The sequence below is a fragment of the Zerene cesonia genome, chromosome 9 (genome assembly GCF_012273895.1).
Source record: "Zerene cesonia ecotype Mississippi chromosome 9, Zerene_cesonia_1.1, whole genome shotgun sequence".
In the NCBI taxonomy this organism is placed as follows: domain Eukaryota; kingdom Metazoa; phylum Arthropoda; class Insecta; order Lepidoptera; family Pieridae; genus Zerene; species Zerene cesonia.
This window is the reverse complement of record NC_052110.1, coordinates 2,324,619-2,340,118: the sequence shown is the minus strand read 5'-3', so window position 1 is coordinate 2,340,118 and position 15,500 is coordinate 2,324,619. Positions and strand designations below refer to the sequence as shown.

Here is a 15,500-nt window from a genome sequence, read left to right as displayed (position 1 = left end):
TTTTTTGCAATAAAAATGAGGATTTACCGCAATTTAGCGAGTGTTGTCTTTAGTTGAATGTATTAAGAATAGATTTTTCAAGAGAATTAACGGTTCTGTAGTAATTTTAACAGATTCGGCAGATTTTTCTCATTTGATGTACTTTGTACATGATGAGAATATTTAGTAGGTTTTACATTGTACATGATGAGAATATTTAGTAGGTTTAGGGTTTAGGTTAGGTGCTATTTTGACAATTTACTAATGATTAATGATCCATTATTTAAAAAATTGTCTAAAGATCATCATAACATCATTCCTTATACACTAATTCAACTATATTCAAAATATATACTGGTTACCTTTACATTAATATACCTATTGAAGAACACAGTAGGTATAGATCTATCAGCTCTTTGGATCGAAAAACCTACAACATTTGTCTCTGCATTCCCATTGCCAGAACAAACCCCCAACTTTTAATGGCGCAATATTAAAAACTTAGCGGTAATGTGACTTTATTAACGCTGTCTCAAATTGCAGTTATAATAACACCAAGATCTGTCTTTTGGTAATACCTCGCTGTACCGTAATGAGAAAATTATACGCAGTCTTAGCTGCCTTAATAAAAATTTGTTCGTGGGGTCGATCGAGTAAAATAAATGGCATTTCTACCTTATATAACAAATTGATCGTACGAATCGCGAATTTAGATTTGGAATGCTTCTGAAAAAGTGGCGGGATAAGTACGTATTTAAAAATGTGTATTTACATAGCGGAGAATTGAAGGTAGTTGAACATTTTTATATTTTTTACACACAAGTTATTAGTTATTACATACATGTATCTAAACATCATGTTGACAAAATGTATTAAAATTATTAAGCTATGTACTAAAATGTAAAATTGACATAATTGGAAGAGAGTATAGTAAAGAGTTTTGCTTTGCTGTGTTATGACGATTCAAGTGTGTTAATAATAAATCTCTGTGTTTAAATTTAAAAAGTGCTTGAATCTTTCGTCCCTATGGTATAAATTAAAACTTTAAATTAAACTGAAGTTCCTATTAATAACAAACTGTCAATTCATACTGATCAAACAACAATCAAAAGTTCGAAGTCTATTTCTCTCACTTTTACGTTTAACTAGCTTTTGCCCGCGACATTCAATTCGGAGTAGTTAAATAGATGTTATTATACATATAAACATTCCTCTTGAGTCACTCTATCTATTAAAAAAACCATCAAAATACGTTGCGTAGTTTTAAAGATTTAAGCATACATCCCTATGTATGTCTCATGTCCCTACATGGGGACGGAGAAAGTGACTATGTTTTATACTATGTAGTGAAGATGAAAATTAAAATCCACAAAACAACTCAAAATACTTAACACCTGTATATAAAACAATGTGAAATTATCGCCAGCTCACGTAGAGCGAACATACCGAAAGCAATATAACCATAAGGTCTGCAACGCTATCAGATGGCCATGCGACTTTACACTGATAAAAATAAAATTCACATGGCTGTTTAGGACAAACCATATTTAAGAGATGCGAGATACCCGAGCCGTGTGCTTTATTACGATTTAATTCAACAAAACAGAGAGAGTTGCGCTTTGATATTGCCGACTAGAGGCTGTATCTATTTGGTGGTTTGTGGGCTGGATACTGTGGGATTTATGCTAGTACCAGCTGCGCCCCGCGGTTTCGCCCGCGTAAGTCTGTATTCCGTAGGAAATGTATAATTACTCAATCATTAAGATGTGTATAATGTATTTAATAATGCTCCATAACTCTTCATTATCAATATAATTATTATTACAACTTTATAAGTAACTTAAAAGTGCTTAACTTAGTTACATGCGCAAATAACTAAAAAATAACTAAATGCTAAAACGATTGACCGCCTCCTTGGTACAGTGGTTAACGCGTGAGCGTAGAACCGAGGGGTCCTGGGTTCGATTCCCGGTGGGGACGCACAAAAAAAAATGTCTCGGTCTGACAGGACACAGAAGGCTGATCACCTACTTGTCCCTAAAGAAAATCGATCAGTGAAACGGATGTACATCATCTGCCCCATACCCCACTAGGGGACACGGGACTTCACTTTAAAACGATTGCCGATAAGCATTTCACAGAACTAAAATGAACAGCTGATTTTCAGCGGCTACTCGAATTTATACAACTAAAAAACAGAAACCATATTCGTTTAATTAAATATTTAGTTTTTCTAGCATTGAAATGCTTTATATATGAGAAACTCTGAAATAATAGAAAAAAAATTAAGGCACATAAAACCGAAAGAATAGAAGAAATTCGATTACTGTGGCGGGATCACGTGGTGGCCGAGAGGTTAGGCGTTGCTACGGATTGGCAAAAAACGCGGGTTCGAATCCCGCCTCGTGATAAATTTTTGCCTATTCTTTCAAAATTTCTCATATTCGTTTATTCAAAAGAAAGCAACATATAAATATAATACGTCCGTATTCAATTTAATTTCTCACTCACTCTTACTATTTATTATTTCGCGATACAAGAAGTATGGAGACCCTCGTTTGATAAAGTCACAGCAGAAACGGATATTTCATTTCTCTATTATCTTACAGTCGGTTGATATGACAATGTATTTTGTACATTGCATTCGCTAACTGTAAAGCCCTAGAATGTTCTAGATTGAAACTGTTTTAGACGTTAGTTTCGTTGTATTATTCATTATGTTTAACAAAAAATTAAAAATTTATGTATATATTAACAATCCGAAGATGTTTTAAAGATAATTTCATAAAAGTGTTGACTACGTTTATTATTATTTGTTTGTATTAATGCACACTGCGTCTCTTTGTCCACCGGGTTGTCTGGAATTTTTTTTTGAATAGTGATAAGACCGCCTGTTGTACCCTTCTGATTCATAATATTTTTTATTTGTACATCTTCTTTCTGTGTAACGTTCTGTGTACACATTATTACACACACACACACACACACATACATAACTACACATAAATGAAGATGACAAGAAAGAAAACAATATAGGAAAGACAGTATAGATTTGATTATCAAGGCATTCTCGAAGTTTCTTAAAACATCTACAGCTCACGGTGACAAACAACAGCAACAAACACACAATTAAAAGCGTCAAACTGTGAACTCGTGAGTACGTGAAGTAATCCCCGAGGTTCACGTAAAAACGTGTGTACTTGCACTAGTGGTATTGCGCGGGTCGTGTTGTCTGTCCGTGGCCGACGTCACGACTCAAGCGGACACGCGTGTCCTTGCTATAGCCGGCCAATGACGCGCCGTTGAAAGCTTTTCGGTTTCCGTAGTGAGGATATTTGACCTGCTAAATACGAGCAATTCTTGTATAAATAACTTTACCCGCGGCCTCGCCCGTGTTAAATTCGGAATAGTTTTATAGACGTTATTATATATAAACCTTCGTTTTAAACCACTCTATCTATTAAATAAATCCGTTGCGTAGTTTTAAAGATTTAAGCATACAAAAGGACTTAGGGACAGAGAAAGCGACTTTGTTTTATACTATGTAGTGATGAATCGCGAAACTGGACCAACAAATTTACAGAAAAACTAACTAGCAAATGTCTGTCATCATCATCATCATCATGACACCCCCTTGGTGCAGTGGTAAACGCGTGAGCGTAGAACCGAGGGGTCCTGGGTTCGATTCCTGGTGGGGACAATAAAAAAAAATGTCTCGGTCGGCAGGACACAGAAGGCTGATCACCTACTTGTCCATAAAGAAAATCGATCAGTGAAACAGATGTTTATCGTCTGCCCCATACCCCAGTAGGGGACACGGGACTTCACTTTTAAATGTCTGTCATTCAGATACTGAAGAAGGTGTGTAAAAGCAAAAAAGTTTTTTAACCCACTTAGAAAAGGACGAGTTTGGTTGAAATCTATCCATTTAGGATAGATTTTTTTTTCGTTTTCTTACCCCGGAAATGGATAAACCGATTTTGATTGTTCTTTTTTCATTTGAAAGCCCTCTGTGGTCACATTTAAATTTGGTCAAGTTCTTACAATTGGAAGACTGTAAAGGCGGTTCTGAAGGCGGAAGGTTTTTTGTTAAATTATGTTATTTGAATTTCTTATAACATACAAATTACGTTGTTGCTTTACGTAGAAAATTCACATTTATACGTTCATTAAATTACTCAAACCGTGAAAGGCGAAGCAAAAAATGAGAGAAAGCCTAAAGAAAAACAGAACTACTTTCGCTGTTATACTAAAGGTTTCAGATTATTTCTTCTATTTTTATCCTCGACTTAAACTATAAAATTAGACGCTCGCCCCGGCTCTGCCCGGATATCAAAATTTCTGTTCTATTCCAAGAGAGCATTTAATCGGGATGAAAAGTATCCTATCACTTACACAGCTTATACCCTGTCCGTATGCAAATTTCATTAAAATCAGTAGTTTCAAAGTGATTGACGGACAAACATCCAAACAAACAAACTTTCACATTTATAATATTAGTGTGATTATAAATAATATCAACCCTGTCAGCTACTGTCCGTGTGTCACAGCCTGCCCTCCGATAGTATCTGTGTGTATCACGTTACCACACTTCCTTTGTTTTGTATGAATCTCTGTGTAATAAATATGTAATTCTCAAAAAGATAAATTTTATCTTCCTCCTTCGATAGTGGATAAGTTTACTAAGTTTGTGGTTTACCTTGAATCATGTTAAGTCATTATCACACTTAATATTATAAATATTGCTTTCCTGTCATAGTCGGTTAAAAATATTTTGAAAGTCATTTAGTCATAAATATGGTACATAGTATTATTTATTCTAGAGTAGCGGTCCGCCCCGGCTTCGTCCGTGGTACATTTAGCCTATAGCTTTCCTCAATAAATGGGCTATCAAACACTGAAAGAATTTTTCATATCGGTCCAGTAGTTCCCGAGATTAGTGCGTTCAAACAAACAAACTCTTCAGCTTTATAATATTAGTATAGATAAAGACAAAAATTTAGTAATTCACAAGACTATTTCTTCAAGAAACTAAGAAATAACACTAGCGTATTCAAACAAGTCGAACAAACGAAAAATATAATTGTAAAAAATGTTGTATAAACATTGTTTATTCTTTTGCAGGTGCTCAAAATAGGAGAACAGCTGCTGGAATGGCCATGGAGTTGTTCGAGCAGCATCAGGGCACTCACATACTTCAGGTAAATTCATATATAATAGGCAAAACTGAAACAGATAACTAATTTCAATAAATTGTGTCGCTAATCGTAATTTTAATGCGAAAAATTGCATATTTTCTGGACATGATTTGTTCATTGAATCAGGCTGGAATTAAACCATGGAATTCTTTCAAATCACTTAAGCGAAGCAACTAGCTTTCGGCCCGCGGCTTCTTTCTTAAAAGAAAGATAGTTCCAAGGTTATCCCAAAGTTTCCGTTTCTGAAAACTATTATTATTATTCTCACTCGAGTCTCAACCTCAAACTGAGCCAAATTTCATCCAAAACGATTTCGTGATTTAGGCGTAAAGAAAACTCAGAAAAACAGGATATACCTACATACGCATTTATAATATTACGTAGCGTTAAAATCGCTTAATAATTAGCAAATAAACTATATCAGTTTTGAGATTTTTTTTCATTTGTTCTTTCAAAATTCCTCATTTATAAAAGCACTTCAATGCTATAAAACCAGAAATCATATCAGTTTTGTTTACTTCCAACGGACAAATGTAAAGTGAACTTGATCTTCCATTACGCAACACCTTCACGCCTTTTATAGAACACAATAAGCAATGTACAATACAACCAGATACTCCAATTTATTGTTACTAAACAACCATTTAATATTTACTCGATTTCGCTCGAAATTTCACAACGAAATTAATCGAATATATACTTTCTGGGGCGATTTGTAAAAGGGTTGACGAAAAAAAACGCGGTCAAGTTCGCGCTGTGGCGCGATGGCGGTTCCGTATTTAAACATATTTGTTTATGACAATGAATAAAAATTGAATATTTTGAATGTCGATTCCGCTGCGCTTATTAAAAAAATCTTGAAGAAACTATATAATCGTATGAGAATGAATTAATCTTTATAAATTCTACTCTTTTACTCAACAATAAATATAACGTTCCAATTATATGATTTCATACACCATATCCTGTTCCTACACCATATCTTTTTGCTCATATCCTTTTCCTCACCCTTCCTCCCCTTCCAGTCCTTTATTCCCATCGTCAATCCTCTCCGTATCCTTAATTTCTTAAAAATGGGCAACGCATTTGCAACGGCCTACCACTGCGAATGTTAATGGGTGGTGGAGATCCTTCCATCGGGCGAACCACCAGCTTAGGTCCTCGTAATAACATAAAAAAACAACAAATACACAATTTATATAGAAAACTAGCAAGATCAGAACATAACCATACAGGGAATTGCACCCAACCAAAACCCTATTAGTAATAAAAAAAACGCTGTTATTCACAGCTGATCGATTGCATCACAAAATTGGTGTGGAATACTAAAAAAAAATCGATTATTCCGTCGTTCAGTCACGTTATCATTTTGCAATAGATATCGATAATATTGGGTGTTGCGGTTTGGTTCTGATTGAAAATACGAATACGTGATTCCTTAGAAATGGTTTTTTATGCAACGTAGCGGGATCATTTGTATTGTACGTTTTTTTTTTGTATAAAATAGGGACGTACATGCAACAATTGCAAGGTCGTCCAACCTTGAGTTGTTTCACGTAATTTCGTGTAGAGTTTCAAACGTGACTATAGAAAAATCGGCATTTGAAAATTCTGATTTTTTTACCTTTTTTTTTTATTTGTCAGGTTAGCGATTATTGTCATAATATAATATATTATAGATCCATAACAGTTTTCTTCAAACCTAACAGTAAATTAAAACTTATTAATCACATAAAAAGTACATTGTCACCCGTCGAGATTAATAATAAGTTCCATTTAAAAATGAAATACTTTATAACGGATTTTAAAGACGATTGTTCACATAAAGCAATGGAATCGACAAATTGTTGTCAGGTTTTTATTTTCTAACCTCCTTCATACAATTTCACAATATTGGAGTATTTCTTCGGTTTGTTTGAATCAAAAACTTGTATTACAATTTGGAATTTTGGAAGACTATATAACCTATATTGTGTTCTAAATAACGTATTATATAATTAATAAGTGACGTCTTAAATAAATTATTTTTTTAACCAATTCTGTACAGAGAAATTGTTAAAAATAAACAATAAAGGTATACCTTACCTTATATAGTAACGCTCACGTGAAAAAATAATAACAATATTATCTTGTTACTCAATAATCCCACAATAAGTTTGAATTATTTGAATGATCCCTTCTAGGGTCTTTAGTTCTACGTATCTGGTAGTTGATTATAGAAGTTTTTTTCTACTTTTATTTGTTTAGGTTTTTTACCGTCTATTTAGTATCGATGGATATGAAGCTATTATAGTTTTTATTCAAGGTACAGTCTACAGAAGAAAGTGTTATAGTCTATTACCACTATTGTATTCGATTATTTTCGTGATAGGTCTACTTATATTATTGAAAATTTGCTATCGTTTTTTTGTTATAATAGTTGAGAAATGTTTTTATTTAGAAATTCAACATAATACTAAATTTAAAATTCTCTCTAAGACTCTCTTCTGTCTATTAAAAAAAAATCTATTATATTAATAATCCATATTGACTTCGATCAAATAGAAAGAAAATGTATAAATAAATAAAAAAAAATTCCATAATTACTTCAGAACCTTCACAACTAATCCATTAACGTACTCAAATAACAGCTCCGATTATAAATAAACAACCATTAAATTATGAACGTTGTTATTTTGCTGACCTTACCGATAACAATGCGCTTTGTGGCGCTAGACTTGACGCGTAAAGCAGTAGGTCGGTTAATTTATTTTTTTGAGGTTTCTTAATCATTTCTTAACTCTCGTAAAACTATGTGTGATGCAAAATGCAAGTTGTGTAAGTCGTTATTATATTCTTATTCTTTTTATTACTTTATATTAGCCTGTTTTATAATGGTATTATTATGGACTTTGTATAGTTATGATTGGATTTTTTTTGGAGTTTATATAGCATCGTTAAATAGTTAATAGTGAAATCACCTAAAGTTTAAGTATTTATTGAACATATGCTTAACGCATTTTATAAAAGTACATAGATTTGAAATTTCAAAATTAAATACACGTGTCTCGTAGTTTAAATTTGTTTTGAAATAGGTGCTCTCTTGTCTATGTCACTGTTTTTCAAAGATAATGACTATACTATTTAACCGTATTGCAATACGCTTGCGTATATACAAGCTGTTTTAGACGTACAGCTATACAAAGAAAATTATGAAGGAAGTAAGGTGGAGTTCCTCCATCGATAAAGGGAGGATCTACGGCCAGTCTACTTGACTAACGCGTAAGGCCCTAATTGATGTTGGAAAATTATATATATCCTCTGTAGCGAGAACATCGCTTGCGCGATTCAGAAATGTTTCGCTACAGGACTCCCCCTGGAGGTTAAAAGTACAGGATACAAGTTTGCCTTGCCAGAGCCAGGTGATCTGTTCCAGTCAGTCGGAGTATCCTCAACCAGTCGTGAAGACTCCCTTTTATGTTGGAGGAATTCCACATGCCTTCCTCCACAAATATTAACGTAACAACATTCCAGAAGATTCCCAGGTGCACGTTTGCAACGAGTTCTTAATGAAATTTGTTTGTTTCAGTCTCTCGATGGATTTGCGCTGTCTGTGGCGGCTGACGGGAGGTTCCTGTACATATCTGAAACTGTGTCTATATATTTAGGATTATCACAAGTAAGTACATGCCGCTGTATTTTTTCAATCAACAAGTTTCATTTGAACGTATAATTTGTATGTCAATATTATAATATATTTGTTAGGTATATATTCGTTAGAATCTTACTTTTAATTTCATCTGGTAAATTGCTCATATTTTATGATGACAAAGTAAACAATGAATTACCATGATTAGTAGACGCAGTTCCACGCAGGTGCAGTCCACAAACTAGAATATCACATTCATTCAGTGCTTCATGCGAGATGTAATCGAAATTTTGTCGGCTCAAGACATCCGGAGAGATAGCATCGTGACACGTGTTATGTTGCGTTCTTGTGATTCTGCCTCACGCACTACCCCTTTCGTTTCCTTTAAATCTTGCGAGACAAGATCTGTATGGGAATTATTCTTATTTAAATCCGTGTTTGAAACAGTAGTTATTATAACAATCATAATATCACTGTGTGTGTTTGGTAGCTTTTGTTATAGGTTTAATAAAAAGCATAGCCTTTAAAACTTATTTTATATTTATTGTGCTGCATAAGGCGTTTTTCAAGTAGTGTTTTAATTTCAGACATTATGGAATTAATTATAAAAAATGGTGATGGTTTGTTTTTTGTAATAACTAGATATAGAACTCTATTTAACGTGGTTAATCTTCGTCATAAATATTTTTAGTGTAAAGAAACGAATAAATTCGCTGTGAAATTCGATAAAAATAGGGAAAAATTTACATCGAAGCAAAATATTGGAAATGAAATTAAAATTTAAAAATCCCAAATTGAAGGGAAATGGGAAAGATCTGAAAACTGGGAAACAGTTGATACAAAATGGCTGTAGGGTGGTGCGAGGGAGACGGCGAATGGGGGGAAAGGAATGAGAGATGCCGGTCACGTCTCGGGCAAGGCACGAGCGTGCTCTTCATCCTAATGCTGAAGCTACACACACTTCAAACTTCCAAACACCTCACACGAGTCGCATTAGTGTGCGTGCACATAAAATACACAAACTTCCTGGTAAATACATACAACTTTCTTATAGCCCGGCTTAGCTATATTAAATTCTGTTAGGCCCATTTTTTCGGGATGCCTTGATAACGCCGACAATGGGAAATCGTATTTTCGTTCATAGACAAGGGAATGGATAGTTTATTTTCTGTTTTGACATGTACAGACCCTCTGGTCGAAATTATTTACGTGAGGGCAAAGCTAACTCATGGATTCTGTTTATGAGGAAAAGATAACACACGTTATGAGCTCGTCACCAGGCACCACGTAGGAACGTCTTGTATTTTGGTTGACCAAATTAACGCTTCATTTTTCTCTTAACAAATTTCGGGTAATCTATACTAATTTTATAAAGCTGAAGCTGCTTGTTTGGTTGAATCCGATTAGAAAAATTCTTTTAGTGTATGGCCCATTTAATGATGAAGGCTATATAACATATTACACAAGGTACTACGTGGGTAAAACCGCGGGGCACAGCTAGTTCCTCAATATGTATTACTATTATAACAGCTAGAAAACTTTATAAAGTACATTAAGCTTTCGAATCTTTAGATTTTAACATATTACTTTATTATTCAGCCTACTGGTGATTACAATTATCGATTTCCTCTGAAACGTTCTACCATACTGTAAAACGCCTAGCAGGATGTCTTATATCAAAATCTATATGACACGAACATCAATTCAACATCAGTACAGCTGTCAACGAATCAAATTTGTGGCCGGCCAATTGTTGAATCAGTAAACACCATAAACTCGGGATCTTTCTAAGAAACGACCACCGTAACGTCACTATTGTCTCTGCTATTCACATGCGAGCCATCGCTACGGATACACGGCACCTGAATGCTTAATAAGGTCCCACAATTATATTTGATAAATTCATTTAAACATTTGCATACGCCGTGAAAGGGTCAGCAGGAAAGTCGGGTAGCAACAGATTCCCTAACTGGATGGACTGAATAATGGGAAAATTACGAATCGCTTTTCTTTAAGAATCTTAGACAGACCCATTTCGATATCTATTAATACAAGCTCATTGGAAAAGTTTTGCGTTACCGGGATAGGAAGCTTCCTCATTCAATGAAATCGAAATGAACCTAACCTTATTAAGAGTCGTCGTATATGATAACTTCACAGTAATTGCATAAATTCTAAGTGCCTTTAGTCATGCTCACTGCAATGATAGTATAATAATATGACGTCATTTCGTAGACACTCATACCGTATATAGTTAAGACTTCATTTCCAATATAATCTATAAAAGGCATATTATATTCAAATGACTTTTCTTCACTAGGTAGAAATGACTGGTAGTAGTATATTCGACTACGTTCATCAAGCTGATCACGCTGAAATAGCAGAGCAACTAGGGTTGTCTCTAGCAGGGAGGGGAGGTGCAGGATTGAATAGCCCAGCTTCAGGGAGTGAAGAGGGAAGTCAGCATGGCACTAACAACCCTGATGGTGAGTACTTAAAAGTAAATAAGGTCTTATGACACGTTCCAAGAGGGTTTGTTTTTCAAATTTCGTCCCTTTAGTGTCTCATTATTAGGTGTTCATTATAAATGACTAAAAATGTAGAAGTCCTGAAAAAAACCAACGGATGCTTACATTTTATTTTTGTACAATTTAAATACATCCTCTACGTATCATTAACTAACGATATTCTTGCTCGCCTATACAAAAACAGCGACGTTTTTCTGATCTCTTAAAAAACTGTTAAATTAAAATCTTTTTGATGTCAAACATACGATGCCGAAGCAGCAAAAAGTCGATTGAAGGAAATAAAAGTATTTCTTTCGACGTATTTTTGCGAGTTCATTATACTCGTTTAACATAGCTTTACTTTTTACTCATACAAATTTAGATTAAGACCTAGATTTATTCGGACAGAATAAATTAGAAATTCTAGAAAAAGTATGAAAGTCGTGGTGATTTATTAAGAGACCAATCGACCGTTAGTCAATCTGTTTAGGTGAATTTTTGTCTTCGCAAATTAACAGAAACTTTTAAAATTAACATCCTTCAAGATAAAAACTGAGAGGCTTAATTTCTAAAGTATCTAGACAAAATTTACAAAAAAAAATATATAATAATTGAATCAAATCTTCAATATAAATCCGTAACGACTATAAAACACCTCAATGTGAAGAATCCAATAAGAATCTTTAATCTATGTTTAAAGAAAACTGAAAAAATAGGCCTATTTTATTTTTTTTTTATTTTTTTCATTTTATTCAGGCAACCTGTAGTACAAATAAAAGATCTTAAATAACTTAAACCCGCGGCTCGTATAATCTTTTATACACAATTACAAAATATCCCGAAAAATATGACGACACTACAGAGCATACTGATCTATTCCTGTACGACGAATCGATCAATGCTTCTTTAATAAGTATTGAATCAAATTGAAATTAGATTATGGATTGGCCACGCCGCGTTCAGAGCTTATGAAACGGTCAATGGGGAGTCAGTGCCATCTTTATCGTTTGATTAATATTTTATTTCGTCGCTATGGGAAAAATTGAATTTCGGGGCGCCACAGCGAACATAATTCTGTCTCCTCTAGGAATCATTTCTCGCTCGATAGGTGCTAAGTTCAATTAAAATTTATAATGAGCAAAAAATTCTTGTATATAATTTCTCTGACAAATAGCAGTTCTCGCTTCAGTGCACTCGAGGTTTTTATTATTGTTGTTAAAATTAAAGTTTCGTTAGTGTTCAGATTTCGCTCGTTCAATGTGTTTAACTATTTATTGCTCGATCTTATCTTTAAATAGTCTGAATATATCAGCATTCTTCATTAGTTATACCTTAGAACTTTGTACTTGTTGAGGTTTTTATGCAGTATTCTATATATATTAATAATTTCTCTTCCTTTGTTGAAGTTTGAATAAAAAAATATAATAATATACATCATTTTCAATAGTTTCAAAGCGGCTTACTAAGAGATACTAAAAATGTGATTTTAGTTGAAAAATTTTAATCCATTATTATTTATACAATGTATGTAAATAATCATATTTAAACACAAAACTATTGTTAAATGGTACGCAAGAATCAATACTTAATACAATATTTTAAATAAAGAATGCTAATAGTTTCAAACAGATATAATTGAATTTTTCAACAATCAAAAGCACTTAACGAAAAGAAAACCGGATATAACAATTGTTCGCAAAGCACAATCTGATTGATTATAATCTCTTTACGTAATACAACAAAATTGAAGAGAAAAAATCGAGGAATTATCATAAAAAAATTGCGTAACTGCGTCAAATGACAACTTGTTAACTTTTTGGTGTTATTTTTATAATAATTTTTTGTCTTATTTACATATGCGAGGGCATGTGTTTTTTCTCCTCATTTTTAATCAAAGAGAAAATTTACCAATAACTAACCGTCCGCCCTGGCATGTCGTCTATGGCACATATTTGGCTGGGCGAAAATGCCGCTTCCTAACAATGAAAGAATATTTGAAATCAGTTCAGCAGTTTTTGTGTGAAAACATTACAAACATACATACAGAAACATAAATTTTCCTCTTAATAATATTATTTATTAATTTAGTTTATAGCCTGTATCAATTTACGTTAATGTATTGATAACATCGAAAACACCAATTTAGAAAAGTTTCCGAACCTCCGGGGCAGTTTACACAAATTGATTCTAAAGCTAACGGCCTCTCATTGTTCGCAACACAATCAGTTTCAATTTACTTACCCGTTCAAAAAATGAGGGTAGTTGGAAAAAATTCTATCAGGATCCGTTGTGACAGCTGATCATTGTATGTGGAATGGCGTAATAAAGGAAGATTTGAGAGCGAAAAGCGTATTAAATTGTGAATTGTCTTTTTGATGGCCGTAGAAATGCTCCGTGTGATGATCAGATGTAAACGACGCTTCTTAAACTTTCTGGTATGGAAAATATCTCGAAAGTTTCATATTGATTGATATATGGAATATGTGATCCACTTAGCGATATTATAAATATTGGTTTTCGATATAACGGTTTCCCATTTTCAAACAATTGCAGTCTTTAACAGCAAATACAAAAATTTATAAAAAAAAGGATAGAACTCTATGAATTTCGAAAGAAAACGTTATGAGTAAGCCATTACTACACGGACGTTTTTGCAGAAGCACGTGTCTTTAAAAGTTATTCAGGAAAATCCAAGTTATACGAAGGTTACGATAGTTTTGTAATTAGTCAACTAATGCGTATTTGGTGGTTGCGGGTATGATTCATTGTCTAGATACAAAGTGAATTGTTTTGTCTTATTAAATTTTAAAATAAACTTTGTTCTGATGATTAACGTTAATTAAATAAAAAGATAAATGCCAAGTGTTATGACAAAAAGATGAAAAAGCTCTTATGTAAATATTAAAACACTTATTGACTCTTGTTTTGAAACTTGTGAAAAATATATTTCCAATTAGAGCACCATACTTTGGGAGTCACTGGCCAATTTCTCAGGTACCATAACATAGTCGTTAAATCGATTAAGGCGTGATGTCGTTTCACCGATCCCAAAGATTCATTCACGAATTAATTAGATAGCCGGCGAGCTAATCAATCAAGCCATCAGAATTATATTTGAATGACTTAACGTTTGAGGATATTTAAATAGAATTTTAAAATCGTATCTTCTATCTATAGAGACTTAAATAGACTATTTTGATCAGTATCGTCGCGTTTGGTGATTCGTGTTTGGTAATCTAACCAAAAAGGCGAAGCGGTTTTTTCTAAAAATCATTTATTGAATACTAACCACATTTTAGATTCTTCAACAAGATTTATATACAGTAACATTGTATCAAAGCTTTAGACCTAATTTAAGGCTGAAGCAAAATGGATATTTTATTGATATTTATTTAATGGATATAGTGGATACTAATAAATTACATTATCTTCTAATCGCTTTTAATAATGATAAAGGTAGTAAAATATTGGTCTTTTGACAGTATCAGCACAAATGACGTTAGCAGCAAGCGGCTCCCTGTATCGCGGTATGGACAGAGCCTTCTGCGTCAGAATGAAGAGCACGTTAACGAAACGGGGTTGCCACTTCAAATCTTCTGGATACAGGGTAAGATAAGAATATATTAACGTAACTAAAGAGTTAGAAATAAAGTCGAAACTATCATAGACATTGCAATTGAAGAACGTATAAAATTAAATTGCAGTTGCTAAAATATTTCTAAGTCTTTAGTTACTTATGCATTTCGCTCCCATTAACAAGAACCTGCTTTAAAAACCGTTAAAGAATAAGACACGACATTTATATTTATCATAAAGATTTATAAATTTCCGAGTCATTAGTAGATGGGACTGAAAATTTGTGGACATTTCTCTTATCTAGTGTTTGAGATAAAAATGTACGCTGAATTTTCATTTTCAATCTAGGTTGGAAGAAGCAAGGAGGGTGATACGGCAAGATACGGAGAGGGTGGTAACTGGCGGGTGGGTATCATAGACAACAGATTAAAGAGAATAAAAAAAATTCTGTTCATGTTTATGATCGTGTTTTAGATCCTAAGTGTCTATGGTTATTGATAACAATTACAATAATTTGTTAGTATGATGCACTTTTTTAAAACAATAAAGACTTCATATCGTTGGAAATTTATAATTATACCTACATAGATTTATTAATATCTTTTGATAAAT

At 33.4% G+C, this 15,500-nt stretch overlaps 1 protein-coding gene across 9 annotated transcripts in view; it reads left to right on the top strand.

Moving 5' to 3' along the window:
- LOC119828955 (protein trachealess) overlaps nt 1–15,500 on the top strand; it is a 142,383-nt gene that overhangs the window by 119,881 nt on the left and 7,002 nt on the right. For 5 of the 9 annotated variants that reach the window (XM_038351289.1, XM_038351290.1, XM_038351291.1 and 2 more), the window contains 5 exons: nt 5,104–5,180; nt 8,746–8,835; nt 11,126–11,291; nt 14,795–14,919; nt 15,237–15,293. In XM_038351289.1, the coding sequence (XP_038207217.1) occupies nt 5,104–5,180; nt 8,746–8,835; nt 11,126–11,291; nt 14,795–14,919; nt 15,237–15,293 (515 nt within the window). The remainder of the gene's footprint in view (nt 1–5,103; nt 5,181–8,745; nt 8,836–11,125; nt 11,292–14,794; nt 14,920–15,236; nt 15,294–15,500) is intronic. The other 4 variants (XM_038351294.1, XM_038351295.1, XM_038351296.1 and 1 more) reach the window with 1 other exon arrangement.